Genomic DNA, 23,205 nt, shown 5'->3' on the forward strand with positions numbered 1-23,205 from the left:
GTCTGCAGTGTTACACTGCATGCACGTGTTTCCAATTTCATGTACTGTAGATATCACAGTATATTACACAGGATGTTCTGTCAGTGACAAAATGATTGAAATTACTGTTAAATGTGTTTTGGGATAAACAGAAATTAATTCCTTTGGTGTATTTCATAATAGAGGAATTCTGCTTGCGGTGATTTTTTTTTTTCTTGTAGGGATAGATACACTTGGGGTTGATTTACTGTGATATCGCTTTTTTGTTGTATTAGTTTATCTTCATTAATTCCAATCAAAGTACATCAGCTAAAACCAGAGTAGTATGGTAGGGAACTAATACTGAAAGGTCCCACCTCCCCTGACAAATAGTTTATTTAGAGTTTAAAAGGAAAATGATAAGAGTTTTGTATGAAATTCTTCTCTTGCACGATTTGACATAGAGAAGTTAGTGAGCATAACTCTTCTTTAGCAGTGTAGAGAGTGGACATTTTAATTTGTGAAAAAAGTGTTTGTGAAGTACAAGGACTTGTGAAAGAGTGAAGAGTTTGTGTAGGCAGCGTTTCACAGTGGTGTGTCTGTCCCAGTTATACAGAGAGTCAGAATCAGCTGGAGTAGGAGCATGAGCAGAGTAACAAGAAGTGACCTTTGATATAATAACAATGCTGAATGACCACATCACGTTTTTGGGGGACAGAATAGCACTACACCACAGTGGAGACATTTTTTGACCAGTTTGTATTGGTTGAGGTTCAAGCAATAACCAACTTAAATGGCCTTATCTACGCCACTGTCGTAGTGCGTGAGGGGATCTTAGGTCAGCCAGAGCTTGGAGCTGCAGGTAGCTGGGACACCTTTATATAGTGAGTCCCCTTCTGCCCCCAGGTCTAAGGCTTCCAAACTAACCTGTAAAACCAAAAAATCCCAAGAAGCAGTTCTGTTAGAATAACCAGCCAGGATACTTAACTAGGCATTTTGAATTTTCTATATTTAAAAATCAAGTCAGCATATACAGCTACAAGTTATAAACTAACTTTGCTCCTGCATGAGTTTAGCTTTCAATTTATTTAAGATTCATTTAAGGAGGTGAGTTTGAGTGGCAGGAAACCACCGGGTCCCATCTGGCCCTTAGGTGGTCAAGCCCATCCCCTCTTAAGGCTTCACCTCCTGCTCCTTCCTGCATTGTCATTCTTTGTCACCTTCAGCCTCTTGTTTGCCACAGCAGGACAAATCAGAGATAATTCCACTGTCATTCTATAGTGCATCTGATTTTAAATATGTATATGGATCATTTATTAGTGCTCTGTATTATTGTTAGAGGATTTACTCTTTAAAAAAAAATGGGGATCTCATTGAATTGCCTGTGGGGCATTAGGTGCAGGATTTCCTGCAGGGTAACACAAGTCGGATGATTTTAAGAGCCAGTTTTAATATATTCCTTTTCAACATTTACAAAATGTAGTTCCTCCAACAATAACCAATAATAAAGATGAACCAGAGGACCTCACTGCCCTTTTGGACACCTCCCTAAATATTGAATGTACTGCTACTGGAACCCCACCACCACAGATAAACTGGCTAAAGAATGGCCTTCCTCTGTCTGTCTCCTCCCAAATCAGGTTGCTGTCAGCTGGGCAAATTCTCAGGTTGGTTTTAATCTATTTTAACTAGCTGAGTTTTCTGTTCTCTTTTGCTATGTCAGCATAATTCTGATAGTATTTTTGGAAACAAGAATAAAATTTGATCTAAACCATGCCATCATAAAGATAATGTATTCCATTTACAGCCTGCCTAAAATGATTTTCTCTTTAGACTTGCCCGAGTGCAGGTATCTGATACTGGTGTGTACACTTGTGTAGCATCTAGCCGGGCTGGAGTGGACAACAAACATTACAACCTTCAAGTTTTTGGTGAGTTTTTGTGAAATGCTTTATGTAAAGAATTTTATTGAGTCCTTTCTTAAACCTGCTGTTCAGTATTCTTTTTCACCAACACAAAGTTGCAGACAGCCACAAGTAATCAGTAGGGAAACATTAACTTGTCAGTGTGTTTTTTATGATGGAAAGTGTTTTAACCCTAGAAGAGTCCTTACTTGAATTGGCACCCATAATGTGTCACAGGGTTTTTTAGGATAAATAATAATAATAAATAATTTCTAAGTGAATTTTAACATATGTGCTAAGCATGAATGCAAGTGGAGAAATGCAAAAGGGTATCTGCATTCCTTTATATTAACATGTGGGTTGTACTCGGTCTTTCTTTCTTGGCAGTGCCACCAAGCTTGGATAACGCAGGAGGAACAGAGGATGTGACTGTAGTAAAAGGCAGTTCAGCTTCGATGACGTGTCTCAGCGATGGCACTCCTGCCCCCACTATGTCCTGGTTTAAAAATGGACATCCTTTAAGCCTTGCAGCTCACCTGACGTCGAGTAACCAAGGAATGGTCCTTCATTTTGTAAAAGCAGAAGTTGGTGACACGGGCAAATACACTTGTGTTGCATCCAATGAAGCTGGAGATACCAGCAAGCACTTCTCCCTGGAAGTGCTGGGTAGGTGTTAACCTTTCAGTTGGACAAAATGGGAGCAGTAAATGAATATCTACCCAGGACAATTAAAAAACCTCTAGGGATAAGGAGTATTTTCAAGAAACACTTCCTGTGATAAATGAGAGAAGTAAGGAAATGGAAGATACCTAAAGATGTGGGAATGTGTAATACAGTATATATTTTTTCCTGTTTCTAGAGTATTGAAATACTCTATAATTAATAGTAAGCTAATTTACAAAGTAATTTGGTTTAAATGAATGACTTTGGTTAGTAGAAATTCAGCTTGGCAAGGTGATGGCACAGCTGAAGGCATAGCTGAAAGCACAACAGCTAAAGGGCTAATAAATATATTCACGGATATTATATGTTTTACCTCAGATTATGGAAGCATTTTCTAACTAGTAATTCCAACTCATAAAATATGCAAATTAATAGACAGAGGCAGATGGAAATGACTTGAAATACTCAGTAAGTTCATGCAGCAGTCAGAAATAACGCTAATGTAGACTAATTCTACAAACTCTAACCACTAGACTGTGTATCAGATTTTATAGGCTTTTTGAGTCAATAAAGAACTCAAATGTTTCTCCCTCCACAGAGCCACCTCACATCAATGGTTCAGACCAACCAGAAGAGCTCTCTGTCGTCATTAACAACCCTCTTGAACTTCTCTGCATCTCTTCTGGCGTTCCAGTCCCCAAAATCTCCTGGATGAAGGATGGGCGCCCGCTTCTGCAGAACGATAATGTTCATGTCCTCAGAGAGGTCCTTCGAATAACCAGTGCTCAGGTGAAGTATTTATTTCAAAATAAACTTAGTTTTGCAAACCCTGGAGAGGTGTGCAGAACTGCCTGCTATTAGTACTATCCTAAGAAACGTCCTACAAAGCCTCTATAGAATCATCCACCTGCATTTGCAGTTGGAGAATACCTTTTCCAAGCCTTGTCTTGGAGTTTCCTATACAAAACAAGCAGTAATACTTGGGTTGAGAGTGCCCAAGCACTTCTGCCTCTTCTGAGCATTATTACTTCAAGTTCATTTCAGACTTCTGTAATTTTTTTATTTACTGATGCTTCTTGTTACAAAGCAGAACAATCAGTGCTAGGGACTCATCTTTTTCTGGGGCTATTTCTGGTTTTAGTCTATGTCTGTAATCTGTTCTTGTTCATTTCCTACCTTTTTGACTCTTGTTACTGTCTCTTGCTTTTCTTCTTTCATGTTTTATAGTTCCTTCTCGGCCTTTCTCCTCTTTCCATTAGCTCAGATTTTCCTAATATCCATTTGCTTATCACATATATAAACCATAGATGACAGAGAAAAGCTGTGTTTGCAGTCCTCTGTGTGCAAGTTAAGAAAAAATAAATAAAGACAATAGACCATAAAAGAGTCCAAGGAAAAAGAACCTGTAAAAACCTGCACCAATAAAGTAAGGCTGTTTTCAGCTGTGGACAGCCAGACTGAATTCACCCAACAGAAGTGGGACAGGGCTCAGGTCTGATCGCTGCTCGTGTTGGTTGTAAAGCAAACACTTCTTGTCTTTACAATGTAGAGTTTACAGGAAGGAGAAAGCATCAAGGTATTAATGAGTATATGTGCACACAAAGATTTCCTTAGTGCCCAGAACTGACCCTTGCTTCGATGGGTACCTGTAGCCACTTCCATCTTTTTGATTAGCTGTTGCAAAAAGCATCACCAAGAGAAGGGGTCTTGCTGGACACACGTTACCCAGAGAGATGTTATGGGGTCCTGCAACTCATAGAATCATAGAATGGTTTGGATTGGAAGGGACCTTAAAGATCATCTAGTTCCAACCCCCCTGCCATCAGCAACTCCTAAGCCATCTCTGTACTGTGGCAAAATAAAGATATTTTCAAGAACTTCATTAGTTTATTTTCAGGCATTCCTTATCTCTTGTGTTTGTATTTAAGTGCTGCCTGTTATATGTTGCTGTCAATGTTTGTATTTCAGAGTTTTTCTGAATTACTCCCATATTCTGAGGTTTCTGCTGAAGTTGTTCATGTGTTTGTAGGTGGAGGACACAGGAAGATACACCTGCTTGGCCTCTAGCCCAGCAGGAGATGACGATAAGGAATATTTAGTAAGAGTGCATGGTAAGTTTAATTTAGGAAAAAAAATTATTCCTTCAAACTGTAAACTAAGGTTTCATTAAGGTACACATCAGTATCTCATTTAACAAGCTGTGTGTTACTAGAAGAAATATTAGATATTTTGAGAAAGTTATATTACACCATATGATCATAATTAACATGTCTGAATAAGGGTAACTATTCTGAACATGATACACAATTCAAAGGGAAAGTTCCACCAAATGCAACCGATTTCTGTTATAATTCCAACTCTTATATTTTGGATACATAGGAAGGTTATAGATATCAGTATTCAGTTGTATTGAGTTACTGTGATTACTGAGAAAGGATGTAAAATACACTGATATCTATTATAATCTTAGTTTTTCAGTAGAAAAAGGTAAGAAATGTATTTAGAAATGAATACATAAAATTTAATGACAGTAAAGGAAGTATAAATGGGACTTCTACAGGTTTCTTGAATATTGTTGTTTCCATGTGTATCAATGAGCAGTTTCTGAAACTTCAGTGATCTCTGCCCCATCTGGCTTAAGATGCTGGTATCTCACTGAGAATGAACTTTAAATTAATTTCTGTCACAGTAGTTTCCAGCATGTGAGTTAGGAGGCAGGTTGACCAGCTAAACAAATGTGATATATTTAGCACAGGCATTGAAAACTAGAGCTGATTAATGGCACTGTAGCTTTGCCTTTGTTTTAAACTGAAGAAATGAATTGGAAATTTTCAATGAATAATTTTAGTGGTAGCTCCTGTGTGTGGTGTTTATTTTTTTTCTGAATTTTTCTGACAGTTCCTCCTAACATTGCTGGTACCAGTGGTCCACAGGACCTCACCGTGTTGCAGAACAGACAAGTTCTACTGGAATGCAAGTCAGATGCTGTGCCACCTCCGACAATCTCATGGCTTAAGAATGGAGAACTTCTAGAGGTACAGTGGTTACATTATTTGTACTAGTCTTTTGCTCCCTTTATTTTTTACACACAGTGCTTGAGGTTTCTTTTTCTGCTCACTTGCCCCTTCAGTGCAGTCCAAGTTATGGTGCCTTGAATTCCAGAGAAGCTGAGTAGCCCCAGTACCAATGCAGTTAGTCCTGACTGAGAACCTGAAGCTAGCAAGCATGTGAAGTGGCCATCCCGCTGTTACTTGTTCTTTTTTCCTTTAGGGGGATCCCTTGCTCCTCCTGGATCCTCTGAACAATCCTAGAAGCCTTCGGTATACTCCTGAATGGCTTCCCAGGAAAGGTAGCTGAGAAAAGACTACACTATATGTTTCCTTTGGGTATATTATGCATCCTCATATTCTAGTAGCATTTAGAAAGGAATTACAATTCTTAACGTTGGAAAAAAAAGAAAAGAAAAGAAAATGGTTTGCTAATCACCACAGTTGTGTATCAGATGCATCTTTTTCACTCAGAATTCCATGTAGTGTGATGTGTAAGGCATAGAGTCTTTGCTGGTTGAGAGACAATTAGCAAGATGAGGATAGTTTATACAGAAAGAATTTTTTATTTCTCATCCTCTTCCTTGGGATCACTCAGAAACCAGATTTTTTTCCAACTGAACAATTTAAGTTCAGTTATTAATTGAACTCATTTAATTGATAATTTTCCCTTAATTTATCTTTATTCATTAATAAAGAGGAAACAAATTCAGCTTATGAATTGTATCTCCCTTAACTGTAGTCTGTCAATAGCAATCACCTGAAGTCCTGCTTACTTGCTTTCCCTCTTGACCTGCCATTCCCTCTTTCTCTATTGTAAATTTAGAAGAATGAAATTCTAGTGGAAAAAGTAAGAATATGGTGGGCAATTATGTCTGACTGAGTGCTGCTGGGGAATGTGACCTTGAATATAGCAGAAGAGCTAGAAACAAGTGTAAGGGAAACACTCTTCTGAATGGTCAGTTCTTTAATTGGGTAGAGATTATTTTTGTTTAATGAATGCAAGGTTTAACAAGGCTTGGAAGTTAAGTATGTGAATGCTTTTTTTCCTTGGAGAGCTTGTGTTTTAAAAGCAATACTTAATGAAAATAAATCATTAAAAGAAGCCACTGTTAACAAATATTCACCAGAAAACAAAGCAGAAGGGGAACACCGTGATAGACATGGGCACGCAGCTGAAAACCTGTGAATTAACTTTTGGCATGTGTAGTTCTCCTCTTACCTTGTGAATTCATGTCAGTGTGCGAGGGCTGAGGCATCTTACTTGTGCAATATGGTCAATCCCCTGCCTTTGGATTTCTAATAGAGTAGGGAATGTCAGTCTCTAGAGTCAGCTCTTCCCCAGCACTAAATTTAGGTTATAAATTCAATTCAGACATGGGACTCTTAATTTGTCATGTGTAGTTTTAAGTAGTAGACAGGTTTATGCTGTTCCCTACAATCCTTTTTATTCTTCAGCTTAGCTTATATAAATGTATACTTCAGATATCAAGAGAACCCTAGTGTCCTCCTGAGTGCCTGGTTGCTTTCTCAACCTCAAAGAATTGTAATAGCCTGCTAATGCTGAGCTGCTGGGACAGAGCTCTTCTTGAAAGAGAGGTGCTCTGTGGCACATCATCCTCCTTATCTTGGGACAACTGAGTTTCACAGTGACAAGGGAGGATTAGAGAAAGTCAGGTTTTCAGGCTGCGGGGTTATTTCAATTTAAATCATCACCACTTTTTCTGAAACCTCCATGTGGTGGAGGGTGTCATTCCTCCTGGCTTTGTTGTCTCCCACTGTGAGGGAGACATTTTGAGGTCTACTCTATCCCTCTGCATGTTGAATGTTGGAATGTGCAGCACCCCCATTTGTGGGAGCAGAGCTATAGAAAGATCTGGTCTGTGGCAGCTTTGACAGTCAGAGTCCTTACACTTTTCACTGATTTGGAAATGCACATTGAGTGTTAAGAAAAGAAGTAGGTAGGAGCATCTTGACCTTATCTGGCTTTATTCAAACATTAAAAGAATTGCTGAATTTGTCTTTTTTCAAAGATTGGTTTTCTGGCACACCTTGAGTAGAGCATAAGTCAGTGAGAGCTTCATTGCCTGTCTCATTGCCTGCCTTTTGTCATCTCTGTGCTGCTGTGCTGTGTTTAGAAACCATAGCACAGGCTGTGTGCTCGGCAGGAAACACCAGTTATTACCCCAAATCTATAATCCACTGTGGTGGTGAATCGTTTCACCGGTCAGGCTCCAGCACTGCTGTTCATTCTGCACTGGCAGACTTGCTGAGTTGGTGCCTAGTATGAGACCAGGGTACCAGGGCAGAGCAGTGCAGAACAGGAGGAGTTTCACCTCTCTGTTGCAGCTGCTGTCCTCAGATCTTCTAGCCAAAGAGCAGGTGGGAATGTCAGCTTTCCATTGCATCCAAAGTGTGAATAGCACATACTGGAAAAATTTGAGTTTCTGGGGTTTTTTTCTATTGTTTTTTACCCAGTCAGGTTTTTGAACACTCATAGTTGGTATGTCACTGTCAGTCAGTCATGCAGATCTGCTCCAGACTACTTGTGGTAGAAAACCTTTGACTTCAAAGGGCTCCCTAGCAGGTGCTCTAGAGTCACTGTAGAGCTGAGAACAGTGCTGTCTTCATATTCAGAAGTGCTGGTTAGTGAACATAGGAGGCTAAGTTTATGCTGGATCCCACCTGATCAAGGCTGATGTTTGCAGAACAATGTAGAGAAACTTGTATCTCTTCTGCCTGTAGTGTGTGTGGATTTAAAAAAATATATATTAATTAATCATGTGCTGTTAGCTGCCCCTTGCCATAAAAACTGGAAAGAAGCCCTTTGGCTGTGTAACCCAAAAAGCTGTTTTAACCAGCATGAGTCCCAGGAGGGGGTTTAAAGGAGGAACCATTAAGCAGTGAGAATTTTTTAAAACTTTCTTTACCCTATTATCTTCACAGATGTGAACAAAGTTAAGCCAGCAGTTAATTCAGTCCCCTGTTTATCTTTGGGTTTCTTTCATGACTTTTATTACCTTACAATGAAAGATTGTTCTGTCTTAATAAAGAGAACAAGGGTGAAGTTAAACTTGTCCAACTCTCTCTCTCTTTCCCCCGTAGGGAACTCCTCGAGTTCGGATCCTGTCCAGTGGGCGATACCTGCAGATCAATAATGCCGACCTCAGCGATACAGCAAGCTATACCTGTGTGGCCAGTAATGTCGCAGGAGAAATGACCAGGGAGTTCGTGCTGACAGTACATGGTAAAATCGTGGATCAAGTCTTGTGCATTTTGATCTTTGCCTGGTATTTCTGCAGGAGTTCAAAGGAAGAAGCATTAGTCGTCTCTTTCTAGCCAGGTGTTGGCCACTTAGGCTGTGTCTAAACTGCAGGTCCATGTGTATTACCTCATGTGTGCCACCAGCTAAGTCCACAGTTGTCCCCCACACTGAAGGACCTGCTGGGGACTCACCAGGGCTCCCTCTCCACCTCTCTGTGCTGTCTGCTAAAGGAGAGTGCTGTGCATCTAGCCATGCTCTTGGTCTGGAGTCAGGATACATCCAGAATGAACACCCAGATCCAGGGCTGAGAAAGGCTCTTGGACAAATTGGGAGAAATTCTTAAAAGCATTGGGCTGGCACTTTGGGGTGCTAGGTTTCATAGCTGGCTTGGCCACCAGTTTTGTAAGTTACTTTAAAACTGTGGCTTCTTCTCCGCACCTGTAAGCAGGAGGTAGCAGGAAGATAGGGCTTGCATCTCCTGAACTACCATAGACCTGAATTTCATTTTAAATCTATTTGTTTTCTCACATCTAGTCTGCTGAGAAACTATTCTGTTCTCACACTCGGGTGAAGATAAGGAACATTTTCCTATTCCTGTTCTGTTCACAACCCAGTCTTATGGACCTGCATTATACTCTGCCCCCACCAATGACTGTCCCTACCCATCCAGTTAAAATTCTTCTCTCTGCTCAATTTATAATTAGGAAGCAAGGGTATCACCACAACCTTATTTTGCTGAATTCAATGTGCTGAACTCTTTTACTGCTTTAGCTATAGGTACAGTTTATAGAACCTTTATATAGAATGGTTTGGATTGGAAGGGACCTGAAAGATCATCTAGTTCCAAGCCCCCTGCCAGCAGCACTGACACCTTCCACTAGACCAGGTTGCTCAAAGCCTCATCCAACCTGGCCTTCAACACTTCCAGGGAGGGGGCATCTACAACTTCCTTGGGCAACCTTTATATACAGTTTATAGAACCTTTGCAGTAACTTGCAGAGATGATCTTTCCAGTGCATTTAGAGAAACTTTCTTTTTCATTCCCTGCTGCACCGTGGTGATTATCATGCACTACACAAAAGGGTAAGAAACCTGTTTCTATGTTTGCAGTGATCCCCATACCTCTTGCTGCATCTGTTGTCATGTGTTAAGTTTCAGTCATGGCAGTGTAGTTATTTTCTTACATCATCAGTGATTTTTCCCTTTACAGTGGCTCCTACAATCCAAAGCAGTCCTCAGACTGCTGTTGTGCGTGTAAATACTTCTGCTCTGCTGGAGTGTGTTGCAGAAGGAGTACCAGCCCCAAGAATTACATGGAGGAAGGATGGGGCTGTTTTTACTGGAAACCGTACAAGGTATTGTGCAGAAATCAGCATCAATATTCTTCATTAATTTTTTTTAAAGAAACATTCTTCATTATTTTTTAAGAATATATTAATTACAGAAAGCTTGATTAGACATCTCTGACTTGTAAATTAGTTTTGTTTTCACAGATCAGAACTAATATTTGTACTGTCGTCTCAAATAGATGCAAATGTGGAAAATACTGTGATAGAAACAGTAATACAAAGAAGTTGTTCTATAGAGAAGTAGCAATACCAAAGATTTCATCGTTTTATTGTTAAGAAGGAGAAGAAAACTCCTTTGACAACCAATGTAATAGTAATTCTTCTGATATTAAAGATTTTGAACAGTAACCATAAAATTATTTTTTTTATATATATGTGGAGTTTTGGGATGAAGCCAAGCAATTCCATGCAGACTAAAAGCTACTTCAGTGTACTCTATAGTTTCTAATACATAAAACTTACTGTACACATTCTACTATCAACTTTTATTATAGTGAATGGTTTCTGTCATTATTTAGTTACCTATGATTATTTTAAGGGGAAGTAGTTTGGCATTTTCTAGAACTGAGCAAATGCTGAAGAATTCAGTTATATTTCAAAGAAAAAAGAAAATGTACAAGTATTAATTACAGTTTTTTAAGGATAATGAGAAAATGTAAAAAAGAGCTTTTAGATTTTTTTCTACAAATCTGTCATCATTTCTGTAGCATCACTATGTCAGCTAGATTTCATCATTTCTCTGGAAAATGGATGTGCTGGGAAAAAGTGAAGTCAGAATAAATGCAATAAATGAGAAAACTCTGTGTCCAAATGAAGACACGACGTGTTTAGGCTGTTTGCTGTGTACCCTGAGTCATCTTTTCCTTCTGCACTACCAGGATAGCCTATGGTTCTGTGGATTGGATAGTAGGGAAAAAAAACCCATGTCTTTGTTTCAGATATTCCATGTTAGAGGATGGATCTCTACACATCCACTCAGCCCACGTGGCTGACACGGGAAGATACGTGTGTATGGCAACCAATACAGCTGGCACTGAACGCAAACAAATTGACCTGCAGGTTCTTGGTAAAAGTTTGCAGTTTAGATAAATATATGTGTTTTTATAAGTCTAAAGTCCACTTACATAATTTTTCTTGTTCTGCTAGATGCAATTTTAAGTTTAGCTCCTTTTTGGCTGCTTTGGTGAAAAAAAAAATAAATTACAGCCTTAGGAATACAACCCAAATGTTCATTAAAGAATATATTTATTCTTTGTGCACTGGAACTAGAAAGAATTGATACATCCCATGCTACATACTTACTACTGTCAACTTACTCTATAATCAAGTAAATGTGTTCAGCCAGTTCAGCTCTCCGTATATAGGTATGAGAGGTGTGTGTGTACATGTGTATTTAATTATTGTGAGTAATTAGGCTTTGTTTGTCTGTAGTTCCTCCTACTATTGCTCCTGGACACATGAATATTACAGTTACTGTCAATGTGCAGACCACTCTGCCCTGTGAAACCACTGGAATTCCCAGACCAGCAATTAGCTGGAAAAAGAATGGGCATTTGCTTAGCATGGACCAGAACCAGAATACATACAGGTGAGAGATGTTTTTTCTTTTCACTGTGGGGTTAAAGTTTTCAGGGATGATTTTAACACTTTAAAAATATATCCGTGCTTAAATGTAATCTTGTATAGCCAGCAAATTCAGTGGTCTGATTACCTGAGAAGAACAGAAGTATTTCAATGGCTTTTACTTTCTTCTCTTTCCTTTGTTCAGGCTTCTATCTTCAGGTTCCTTAGTAATCATTTCCCCCACTGTGGATGACACTGCTGTCTATGAGTGCTTTGTGTCAAACGAGGCAGGAGAAGATCGAAGAGCAGTTGCACTCACTGTTCAAGGTAGAGGAGATATTGCTATAGCATGTGTACAGCACCCAGAATTTCTTTGGGGCATTCCAGTGTTAAGATGAGATTTTTATATTATACATTTATGATACTGATATATCCATAAGTTTCTGGTATTCCCAAGAAAGACAAGTTATTGCCAAGAATTCATAAAAATGAAAATAGGCAATTAACCTTTACACTGATCTTCATTTTTTAGTGCCCCCATCCATAGCAGATGAAGCCACAGACCTTTTGGTAACAAAGCTGTCTCCAGTAGTAATCTCCTGCACTGCATCAGGGGTTCCTGTCCCCTCAGTTCATTGGACCAAAAATGGCATAAAGTTGCTTCCCAGAGGAGATGGCTACAGAATTCTCTCTTCAGGTACTGTGTGTGACTGGAGCTCAGCTGCAGAGAAACAGTGAGAGGGTGCAAGTGTGCGCATCGAGAAGGAATTAACCAAATAAATGCAAACAATCCCCTAAACAACCCTTCTCCAACCTCGTAGAATTAAAATAAAGACATCTCTTAAGATGGATGCTCTGAGAGAGTTTTCCTGTGAATAGGGGATGCTGCTGTATGTTGTAAAGCATCTCTCTGCTGCAGGTGCTGTTGAGATCCCCGCGGCTCAGCTAGCGCACGCGGGGCGCTACACCTGCGTGGCCCGGAACGCGGCTGGCTCAGCCCATCGACATGCCACTCTTCACGTGCAGGGTAAGATGGGAAGCTGAAAAGAAAGGGCATTCTGTCAGTAAACATTGCCCATTTCATACAGACGTACACTGCAGGGTAATGGTGAGGCCAGAGTGGACCATCACAGGTGGTGTCTTGCTCTGCTGAATTGTCTTGTGGATGCACTGATTGTTCACAAAGTCACCGCTCTGCGGGTTACAACTCTGGTTCCTTGGATGGAGCCCCCCAGTCCATGCTACTGTAGTTTATTTTTGTAAGATTTTTTGCTTTTGGTAAGTTAAAATGTATCTGTGATGACACATTGCGTGGAGTAAGGCCGTATTGTGTAGCCATACTCATGCTGAGCATGTTGTTATGTTTACAAGCACTTCCACTGAGCTCCTTGTAAGGATGGCAGAGTACAGCCAGTGCTGCTTCAGCCTCCTCAGGCTCTCAGGTCATGCAGTTTTAGTATTTTCTAGCCTTAAAGGTTAAACCTATTGCCTTTTCCTTTTTATTTCATTACACAGAACCACCAGTTATCCAGACTCAGCCAGGGGCACTGGATGTCATTGTGAACAATCCCATTCTGCTGCCGTGTGAAGCGACGGGTACACCTCGACCTGTAATAACGTGGCAAAAGGAGGGCATCAATATCGTCACAACAGGTATCCTCTTAAAGCCTGTCCCTCCAGCCTACGTGCTGTAACTCGGAAACTTACTCTTTTTTGAATGTTCAACCTTAGATATAAGGAACCCATTCATTTCAAAACAAAAAAACAAACCAATACTTTGCTTGTATTTGTTTTAGGCAACAGTTATATGGTTCTTCCCAGTGGCAGTTTACAGATTGCAAAAGCAGCTGTTGAAGATGCTGGCACTTACATGTGTGTTGCTCAAAATCCAGCTGGCACTGCTCTGGGGAAGATCAAACTGAAAGTTCAAGGTAAATCATCTTTTAAACTCTTGCAGTAGCGATTTACAGACAAGAAACCTGTGTGCGCTCTCTGTTAGTCAAAACCTCATTCGGAGCAAATGAACCAAATGCTTCCCTATTCGATGTGATGCTGAATAGAGCCCAGGAAGTTTATTCTCTTTAGTTGTGTGTCTACTTTAGGATCAAAATACGCTTTTAGATTTATTTTCACTAAGAACTGAAGCATTCCCTGCTTCTTAAAACATCCAATTCTTAAAATTTTTCTTCATTCCTTTCAGTTCCTCCTGTTATCAAGTCCCACCTCGAGGAATATGTTGTTCCTGTTGATCAGTCTGTCACTCTACAGTGTGAGGCTGAAGGCTACCCTGGGCCAGAGATCAGCTGGCATAAAGATGGACAGCAAATAACCGAGTCCATGAGAAGAAGAATTCTTAGCACTGGTGCTCTGCAGATTGTGTTTGTAGAGCCTGGCGACGCCGGCCGTTACACGTGCATAGCGGCAAACCTGGCAGGGTCCAGCAGTTCTGGCATGGAGCTCACTGTGCACGGTAAGTGGGACTGGACAGAAGCAACGTGTGTTACCACAGCAGAGGGAAAGGAGCTGGGACCTAAGGGAAATTGTGCTGCTTACTGGGTGAGCTTTATTGGGTTGTAACAACAGCCAGTTGCTTGAATGTAGAAAGAACATTACATTTCCTTACCTTGGTTTCTAAGCTGTTACCAGTCTTTTACGTTTCTCTGGCATGCTTATTGGCATGTCATTGATGGAGACAAGAAACAAAATCCCAGAATTACCTCAACTGGAAAAGCCCTTTAAGCTCATCGAGTCCAACCATGAACCCAACACTGACCAGTCCCCGACTAACCCATGTCCCTCAGCACTGTGTCTACACGACTCTTCAATCCCTCCAGGGATGGGGACTCCACCACTGCCCTGGCCAACCCCTTCCAATGCCTCAGAACCCTTTCAGCAAAGAAATTCTTCCTCACATCCCATCTCAACTGCCCTGGCCACAACTGGAGGCCATTTCCTCTTGTCCTGTCCCTTGTTCCTTGGTGGAACAGACCCACCCCCACCTCTCTCCACCCTCCTCCAAGGGACTTGGACAGAGCCAGAAGGTCTCCTCTCAGCCTCTTTTTCTCCAGGCTCAACAACCCCAGTTCCCTCAGCTGCTGAACAATATAGAAGATCCAGGCAGTGGTTTCCTCGGTGCAGTGCTGTTATGCTTTTACAGTTGTGCCTGGAAAATATATAGAGGTAAATCTTCTTAATCATTGAAACCTTCTCACAGTTCCACCCAAGATCCGCAGTACAGAGGCGCAGTACACAGTCACGGAGGACTCCCAGGCTGTTCTGTCCTGCGTGGCTGAGGGAATTCCAACACCAACAATAAACTGGAAGAAGGACAATACACTGTTAACAGAGATAGTAGGAAAATACCGGGCTGTGCCAGATGGAGACCTCGTTTTGGACAATGTTGTTGTAAGTTCCCTAAATCTAAGCTATGACTTGACAGGTTTGGCAGTAATAAGACCCTGCTTCTCTTTGTTTTCACCCACTTCTGGAATAGTCTTTTATTTTGTTTTCCTGTTCTTAAAGTTCCAAAGTCTTTATAAAAGTTTCATTTTCCACTGAGGAGTAAAATATCTGTGAAAAATTTGTAGTGATAAATTCTCAGGAAGGACAAAAAGAAATGTAAGTCATTTTCCAAATGTAGAGGAAGTGCAAGAGTTCAGATGAGCATTTCTACTGAATGCTTGTTCTGAACCTTTTGAGATTCTCTTATCATTACAAGTGGTACTGCTGTGGATATATCACAGTTGAAATTTCCCCAACGTGATTTCTTTCAGCCTGAAGATTCTGGCAGTTACACCTGTATTGCTAACAATGCTGCTGGAGAAGACACACACACCGTCACCCTGATAGTTCATGTGCTTCCAGCTTTTACTGAACTACCTGGAGATATAGCTTTGACTAAAGGAGAACAGCTCAGATTAACTTGCAAAGCAACTGGGATACCTGTACCCAAAATAACATGGACCTTTAACAATAACATCATTCCAGGTGGGTAACACTGGTCTTTACTGGCCATTCCGCTCTAGAGTTGTCTTCCCCCACGCAGCATTGTGATTAGTTCAGATTAGTTAATTAATTTAGATAAGGAATTAGTTAATTAGTTTAGATAAGGAAAAAAAAAATCCAGAGGGAACAAACTTGTTAGGTTGTGATTGTGTGAAGATGATGTTCAGTATTATGCAATCCCGTAAATAAATTGCCTCTGAGACAGAGCTGTAAAAAAAATAATTAAGAAATTGTTCCTCTTCTGTAGCCAATAATGTAACACATTAAAAACATCCAGCATCTGATGATATTTACTCAGCACCCAACATCTAATGCAATTTCTTTTAAATATGGAGAAAACCTCAGCGATTCATAGCATGCAGATATACAAAACTTGAAATTAAGGGAAAATTAAGTGAGTACATTCATGTGGGCAAATGTCCTAGCAGTGACTTGTCTGTGCATTGCTGGGGTGTTGCAGAAATGAAATGGCACAGCACCACTGGGCTGTGTGGCTGAACAGCACTGTAATTCAGACAGCCTTACAACGTACAACTAACTGGGATGCTGTGCTGGTTTTAGCCTGGCCGGCAGCCAAACCCCAAGCAGCCGCTCGCTGACCTTCCCCCAGTGGGACGAGGGAGAGAGCCAGAAGGGTAAAAGTGAGAAAATTCATGGGTTGAGATGAAAACAATTTAATAATTGAAATAAAATATTAATTAAAATAACAATTACAATAAAAGCAGTAATATAATATAGAAATGAGTGCAGTTGCTCACCACCCACTGACCGATGCCCAGCCTGTTCCCTGGCGAGTGATCCCGGAGCACAGTCCCCAAACCACAATCCCAGAAAAGCGAGCCCGAGTAATCCCCGAGAGAATCCCAGAGCTTTCTGGTCAATCCTCATTAAAGTACTGAACATGACATTGTATGATATGGAATGTGCCATTGGCAGCTCCAAATGCTGACTTGGGTTTGCTAATTACTGTGCTCCCCCCAAGTCATTTGCACCTGCAGACCAGTGAAACACAAGGAAGCTAGAAATGTCCTTTGTCTTCCAGTAATAACTAAAAACATTGGTATGTGATCAGCGTTCTTCTCATAACAAATCCCATACCAAACCCAGAACACAGCTGGTTTAGCTGCTAAGAAGACAATTAACCCTATCCTAGCGAAACAGGACAGGTGAATACCTGTAAAATCATTGAATCTTTACTGTCTGTTCTCCCTTTAGCACAATATGATGATGTAAATGGACACAGTGAACTTGTCATCGAAAGAGTATCGAAAGATGACTCTGGGACATATGTGTGCACAGCAGAAAACACCGTTGGCTCAATCAAAGCCATTGGGTTTGTGTATGTCAAAGGTACGTAAAGTAACAGTAGTTGTGGTCACTGTTGGACAGTTTCACACTAGACATCTGTTTTGATAGTAGAATCAGAGACTCATAGAACAGTTTGGGTTGGAAGAGACATTAAAGATCATCCAGTTCCAACCCCCCTGCCATCAGCAGGGACACCTTCCACTAGACCAGGTTGCTCAAAGCCTCATCCAACCTGGCCTTCAGCACTTCCAGGGAGGAGCAACCACAGCTTCTCTGGCCAACCTGGGCCAGTGTCTCACCACCCTCACACCAAAGAATTTCTTCCTCACATCTCATCTCCATCTCCCCTCTTCCAGTTTCAGGCCATCACCCCTTGTTCTCTCACTCCCTACCCTTGTCCAAAGTCCCTCCCCAGCCTTCCTGGAGCCCCTTCAGGTACTGGGAGGCCACTAGAAGGTCTCCCCGGAGCCTTCTCTTCTCCAGGCTGAACAGCCACAGCTCTCTCAGCCTGTCCTCACAGCAGAGCTGCTCCAGCCCTCGCATCATCCTCGTGGCCTCCTTTGGACTCACTCTAACTGGTCCATGTCCTTCTGCTGTTGGTGGCCCCAGCACTGGAGGCAGCACTGCAGGTGGGGTCTCAGGCAAGCGGAGCAGAGGGGCAGAATCCCCTCCCTTGACCTGCTGCCCACGCTGCTCTGGGTGCAGCCCAGGAAATGGGAAAAATAAACAGATTGAAATTCACACTTCAGAAAGTCAGAGATGAGTGATCCCTGCCAACAATTTAATTAAGGGTATTTTATTTTGACTCTGCTATTTCTCTACCACCGCTTGTTTTTTCAGAACCTCCAGTCTTCAAGGGGGATTACCACTCGAGCCGAATTGAGCCCTTGGGTGGCAACGCTATGTTGAACTGTGAAGTCAGAGGAGATCCACCTCCAACCATCCAGTGGAGCAAAAAAGGAGTTGGCGTTCAGATTAGCAACAGGATCCGACAGCTTAACAATGGTTCTCTGGCCATCTATGGCACTGTGGTGAGTCACGGGGCTCCTGCCATGTGTTTCTGCATTGTACTTGACTAATAACGGTATTCCAGATCACGGCGTTCTGAAAGATCGAGGCTAGACATTTAATCCACTTTTGCTTTTACCTTTAACAAATGTTGTTTTAATTCAGACTGGAATTAGGCTCAAATTATTGTGATAAAAAGACTCCAGGGGGCTGTCGTTGTCTCTAATTGTCAGAAGAACTGAATCTACGTGCTCATCACTGGTGTGTGAAATCCTGGCTGTGCCCAATTAAATGAGACTTTTGCTTTTGACCTTAAAAGAGCCTGGGTTCTACAAAGTCAGGTCAGCTGAAAAGCAGCTGGGTTCTCCATGTGCAAATCTCTTGGCACCTAAATTCCTAATATGAATGGCAAGACCTGTTTTTTTTTTCCCCGATAAACTCACGTCTGCATTTTGAAGTGGGGTTAAAAACAATAGCTCCTTGAGTTTCAGTTAAAAAAAATAAAAAATAAAAAATTTGATCCTCAGCATTAAGGAGCTGAAGGAAATAAAAAATGGAATAATAAAAATAATTCAGAATATCAGTTTAGTGTTAATAAAGGCAAAATGTGGAGGTGCTCTAGAATCTAACGGGGCACGCCGTGTTGTGTGGTAGGAAATTCACTGAGAGGAGATGGACTGTAAATGGAAACCCTCATGACATAGAATCTTAGACTGGTTTGGATTGGAAGGGACCTTAAAGTTCATCCAGTTCCAACCCCCCTGCCAGCAGCAGGGACACCTTCCACTAGACCAGGTTGCTCAAAGCCTCATCCAGCCCGGCCTTCAACACTTCCAGGGAGGAGCATCCACAACTTCCTTGGGCAACCTGTTCCAGTGTCTGACCACCCTCACAGTGAAGAGACATGACATGACATACGTGGTGACTCTTTGCTTTTTGCTCTGTAGAATGAAGATGCTGGTGACTATAAGTGCGTGGCTACCAACGATGCGGGTGTGGTGGAACGCAGTCTGACGCTGACACTGCAGAGTAAGGCTCAAAGCGCTGCGTTTCATGCCGCTAGGTTGGAGCCATAGCCTACCTTTGGATGGGTGTATGCAGCTCCCACTGACATTTTGGAGGTTGGGCACTGCGCTGTAGGTTAACATTCAGCTCATCTTTCATCATTAATATTTAATAGTCTAGTCTAAGCTAGTGACCGAGGTCAAAGAGGAGCATGGAGAGAGTTGGAACCATCTCTAAGTTGGTTTCTTGTCCTTCTGAAAGGGCTGGTTTCTCTTAGTGGACTAGAGAGGATGTCTGTGCAACTGTATTAAACTAAACTGTTAACTTTTAAATTAAGAAAGTTCCATGAGATTAATCCCAGCTGTCACTGACAATATTTTAATTTTGGCAGAAATAATATTTTAGAAATATTTTTTCACTAGCCTTAGAATTTCTGACCATCCCCTTTCTGCTGTAGCCTCAAGCAGTACGGATCTGTTACTATGTCTCATGGAGATGGTTAATAGCATCTTCCTGCGGGTTTTATGGAGAGCCACACGTTTTAGCAAGAGAGAAGACTGTGTGCTCATAGAGTCAGGCCTCAATCCCAACTTTGGTCCTCAGATTGCTACCTATTAAAAATAGCCTGTCACTGTCGTTTTAACTTGCAACATATCCCACCTTTTGACAGTAGGAAATCAACAATAATAATTTTAATCAAAGTAAACTGACTTAAGATTTTTTTTTTGCCCTCATTCTGACCAGACCTTTATAGTCAATACAATGAAAAAACTGTAACCATGTGCTGTTGCCTAAAGAAACCTTTCTCTTTCAGGTCCTCCAGTCATTACTGTTGAACCTGTAGGGACGGTTCTTGAAGCTGGTGCCACAGCAATGCTGAACTGCCAGGCAACTGGGGAACCTCCTCCAACCATCAAATGGTCCCGCCAAGGCCACCCAGTTGTGAGCGACGAGCGAGTGACCGTCCTGTCTAATGGCTCTTTGCGTATCGTTGCCACAAGGAAGGAAGATACGTCTGAATATGAGTGTGTAGCGAGGAACATGATGGGATCTGTTCTTGTTAGAGTGCCACTGACTGTCCAGGGTAGGTGCACAAAATAGAGGATAGCAACTATCAAACTGGTAGATTACAGCAGTAATTGTGATTAAATATGATACAGGTTTTATCTGACCATATTTCATGGATAAGATGTTTTATCTTCTCTTCCATGTATGGATTAGGTGTATGTTAAGCCTAGGGTGAGATGCCAGTGGCTTTCTCTTTCATTAAATTTTATTCCATCGTGCTCATCCAGCTGTGAGACAGATGAGTGTGAGGGAGCGAGAGACATAAATAATAATGAAAGGATCTTGAATGAGACCCCATCCTCAGAACACACAACTTAATTGTACCTCTAAAGAAAAGCATTTAGGAGCATAAGCAATAGCTGTTTCCAAGCAGCTGAAGTATTCTCTGAACTGCAGTAAAACATTTCTGCAGTAATTAAGATGTGAATCACAGAATCCCAGCATGGCCTTGATTGGAAAAGCCCTTTAAGATCGAGTCCAACCATGAACCCAACACTGACAAGTCCCCGACTAACCCATGTCCCTCAGCACTGTGTCTACACGACTCTTCAATCCCTCCAGGGACGGGGACTCCACCACTGCCCTGGCCAACCCCTTCCAATGCCTCAGAACCCTTTCAGCAAAGAAATTCTTCCTCACATCCCATCTCAGCTGCCCTGGGCACAACTGGAGCCCATTTCCTCTTGTCCTGTCCCTTGTTCCTTGGTTGACAAGTGAGCTGATCTCCAAGTGTGGCTTCTCAAATGCATTTTTCACTTTGCTGCATCAATGGAAGAGAGTTACAAGCAGGTTACACACCGAGCACCATCTTTCCCACTGCAGTGCATGGCGGGTTTTCCGAGTGGCTCGAGTGGCGAGCGTGCAGCGTCACCTGCGGCCACGGCGTTCAGGAGCGAGTCCGCCAGTGCAACAACCCGCTTCCGGCCAACGGTGGGAGGAGATGTGAGGGGCCGGAGACGGACACACGCAGCTGCCACAACAAGCCCTGTCCAGGTATTTTGTAATGAATTGGCACTTTTAATGTGCCTTATGTTAAGTGCCCAACCATGGACTGTTATCAGCGTGGATCTGTAGATCTTCATGAGAGGTTAATTTTTCTAAGCAGCTGGAATTCATTTTGACTTTCGTGGAAAGGAAGAGGAAATTTCAATAAATACCACAAAAATATTTTTTTAAACTGAATCTGTGGGATTTTCTCTTTCTTAGTGGATGGCAACTGGTCGGAGTGGGGCCCATGGGAAGAATGTTCAAAGAGCTGTGGACAAGGTAACAGGACCAGAACCAGAACCTGCAGTAACCCAGCACCTCAGCACGGCGGGCAGCCCTGCGATGGCAGCGCTCTGGATTCAGTCCTGTGTAATATTAGGCCTTGCCCAGGTAAGAAGAGGGGTTTAAAATCAGTTGCACAAAGGGCTTCCTGTGTAGGTTTCTTTTTTTTATCCAAACCCGAATTCTCTCAGTTTCTTTCAAATTATTAAATTATAAAAGGTTTAAGCTCCTATTTCTTTTGTTTTAAAGTTGCTTGTAATATATTGAACAGCTCTCGTTCTTGGAAAGAGAAGTCACAAAAGTGTGTGCAAGGAATATTCTCAGCAGTTTCTTTTTTTTCCCCTCCCAATAAAAATGTTAATTTTGTATTTTGATGTTTTCCAGTACTTGTCACCCATATTCTCACAGAGTTAAACTTGCTACTCTAAACCTATTCTGCAAAGCCAATTAAAATGAATAACCCCCCCCAACCTCCACCTGTTCAAAAGCCATGTAAAACATGGTAGTTACTAATTTAAGACATTGTCTGTAGATTTTCCTCTGTTGGTTTGATTTTCAGCCACATCTTTCTCCTAACTAGCTGACTGTTGAGGTTTCCTTTCTGTCTTGGTAGTACTTCCCGCGTTGGACAGGCTGTAGTTCATTCATAACCCTTCCCCACTGGCACGTTGCCTTCAATACCACTTTTATTCTGTTGATTTTTTTCTCTTTTTCCCTGGCTTTGCTACCACCACGATGCCAAATGTTCATCCACCAGCCTGACGTTCATTCCTCTAGGTCTTGGCAACAAAAGCAGTTCTGGCTCCTGCTTACTGGTAGCCCCTGACGCTGTGTCCCAGCTTCCAGCCAGCCTCCCCCTTCCCCTAGACCTTCAGCCTAGCGCAGGACAGTCGGAGCCAAGTAACTTGGGAAAACACCTCGTTTGAGCAAACGTTCAGTTCTGTTCTTCCAGGTTTATAGTGAGGTGAGGTGATGTTTTCAGAAAATAAAAAGGAAAGAATTAATCTCACTTTTGCAAAAGATTTTTTTCAGCTCTTGCTGGAGATGCAGGTTTTTAAGGGCTTATTCAGGATATTTCATTTATTGATATTAAACAGCGTATTAATATTAAACTTTTTTTGCCTTTGGCTGTGGAACTGTAATTCCAAGTTCAAGCAGCTGTCTGGTTCAAACAGTTTTATAGCTCTGCTGCCTTTCCAGTTGCTGGTGAGTGGAGTTCCTGGCTGCCGTGGGGTCCTTGCAGCGAGACTTGCGGGAAGGGTACTCAGACGCGACTGAGGCTCTGCAATAACCCTCCTCCGTCCCACGACGGGTCGCACTGTCAGGGCTCAGATGCACAGATGCAGGTTTGCAACAAGAGACGCTGCCCAGGTAAGATGTGTTGGACACAGAGAGAACAATGACAGATTTGTCATTTCCTTTCCAAATTCTCCTTAATTTTTATCAAAAGCTTTCCAGTTCTAAGAGTGTAGTCCCTGAAAAAAATCCATTCGAGCCTTTTATTTTCACTGGCCCCTGTCAGTATCTTTAGCATCCCTCTGTAGACCTAAGGTAGGATTTCTTCTCCTGTCCTTGTCTCTCTTCCTTTACCCTGCCACTGTGCAAATGGAGCATTTTAAGTCCTGGGCAGTTAAATCACACATTTCCTAAACATAGCTTTTAAAAAATTTTCCTAGGCTCTGTTACTCATTTCTCCTTTTCTTCCACATTTGAACGAGTCCTTCATGACTGGATAAGAAAACTCTCATTTTTGAGGTACGACCTCTGTATTTGGCTGAGTTCAGGGATAACGA

General features: G+C 41.8%; 1 protein-coding gene across 1 annotated transcript in view; it reads left to right on the forward strand.

Moving 5' to 3' along the window:
* The window catches only part of LOC104523962 (hemicentin-1-like), a gene marked incomplete at its 5' end in the record, with an annotated part of 46,866 nt that overhangs the window by 953 nt on the left and 22,708 nt on the right, over positions 1–23,205 (forward strand). The window contains 25 exon segments of the mRNA XM_010166702.2: positions 1,442–1,625; positions 1,792–1,889; positions 2,250–2,528; positions 3,124–3,314; positions 4,555–4,636; positions 5,424–5,560; positions 8,678–8,819; positions 10,048–10,192; positions 11,125–11,252; positions 11,618–11,774; positions 11,955–12,076; positions 12,282–12,446; positions 12,669–12,776; positions 13,265–13,402; positions 13,546–13,680; positions 13,950–14,219; positions 14,964–15,154; positions 15,523–15,736; positions 16,970–17,104; positions 17,903–18,093; positions 19,018–19,099; positions 19,890–20,159; positions 20,966–21,136; positions 21,350–21,520; positions 22,613–22,783. Of these exon segments, the coding sequence (XP_010165004.2) occupies positions 1,442–1,625; positions 1,792–1,889; positions 2,250–2,528; positions 3,124–3,314; positions 4,555–4,636; positions 5,424–5,560; positions 8,678–8,819; positions 10,048–10,192; positions 11,125–11,252; positions 11,618–11,774; positions 11,955–12,076; positions 12,282–12,446; positions 12,669–12,776; positions 13,265–13,402; positions 13,546–13,680; positions 13,950–14,219; positions 14,964–15,154; positions 15,523–15,736; positions 16,970–17,104; positions 17,903–18,093; positions 19,018–19,099; positions 19,890–20,159; positions 20,966–21,136; positions 21,350–21,520; positions 22,613–22,783 (4,077 nt within the window).

This window comes from Antrostomus carolinensis, unplaced genomic scaffold (genome assembly GCF_000700745.2).
Source record: "Antrostomus carolinensis isolate BGI_N321 unplaced genomic scaffold, ASM70074v2 scaffold6694, whole genome shotgun sequence".
Taxonomy (NCBI): Eukaryota; Metazoa; Chordata; class Aves; order Caprimulgiformes; family Caprimulgidae; genus Antrostomus; species Antrostomus carolinensis.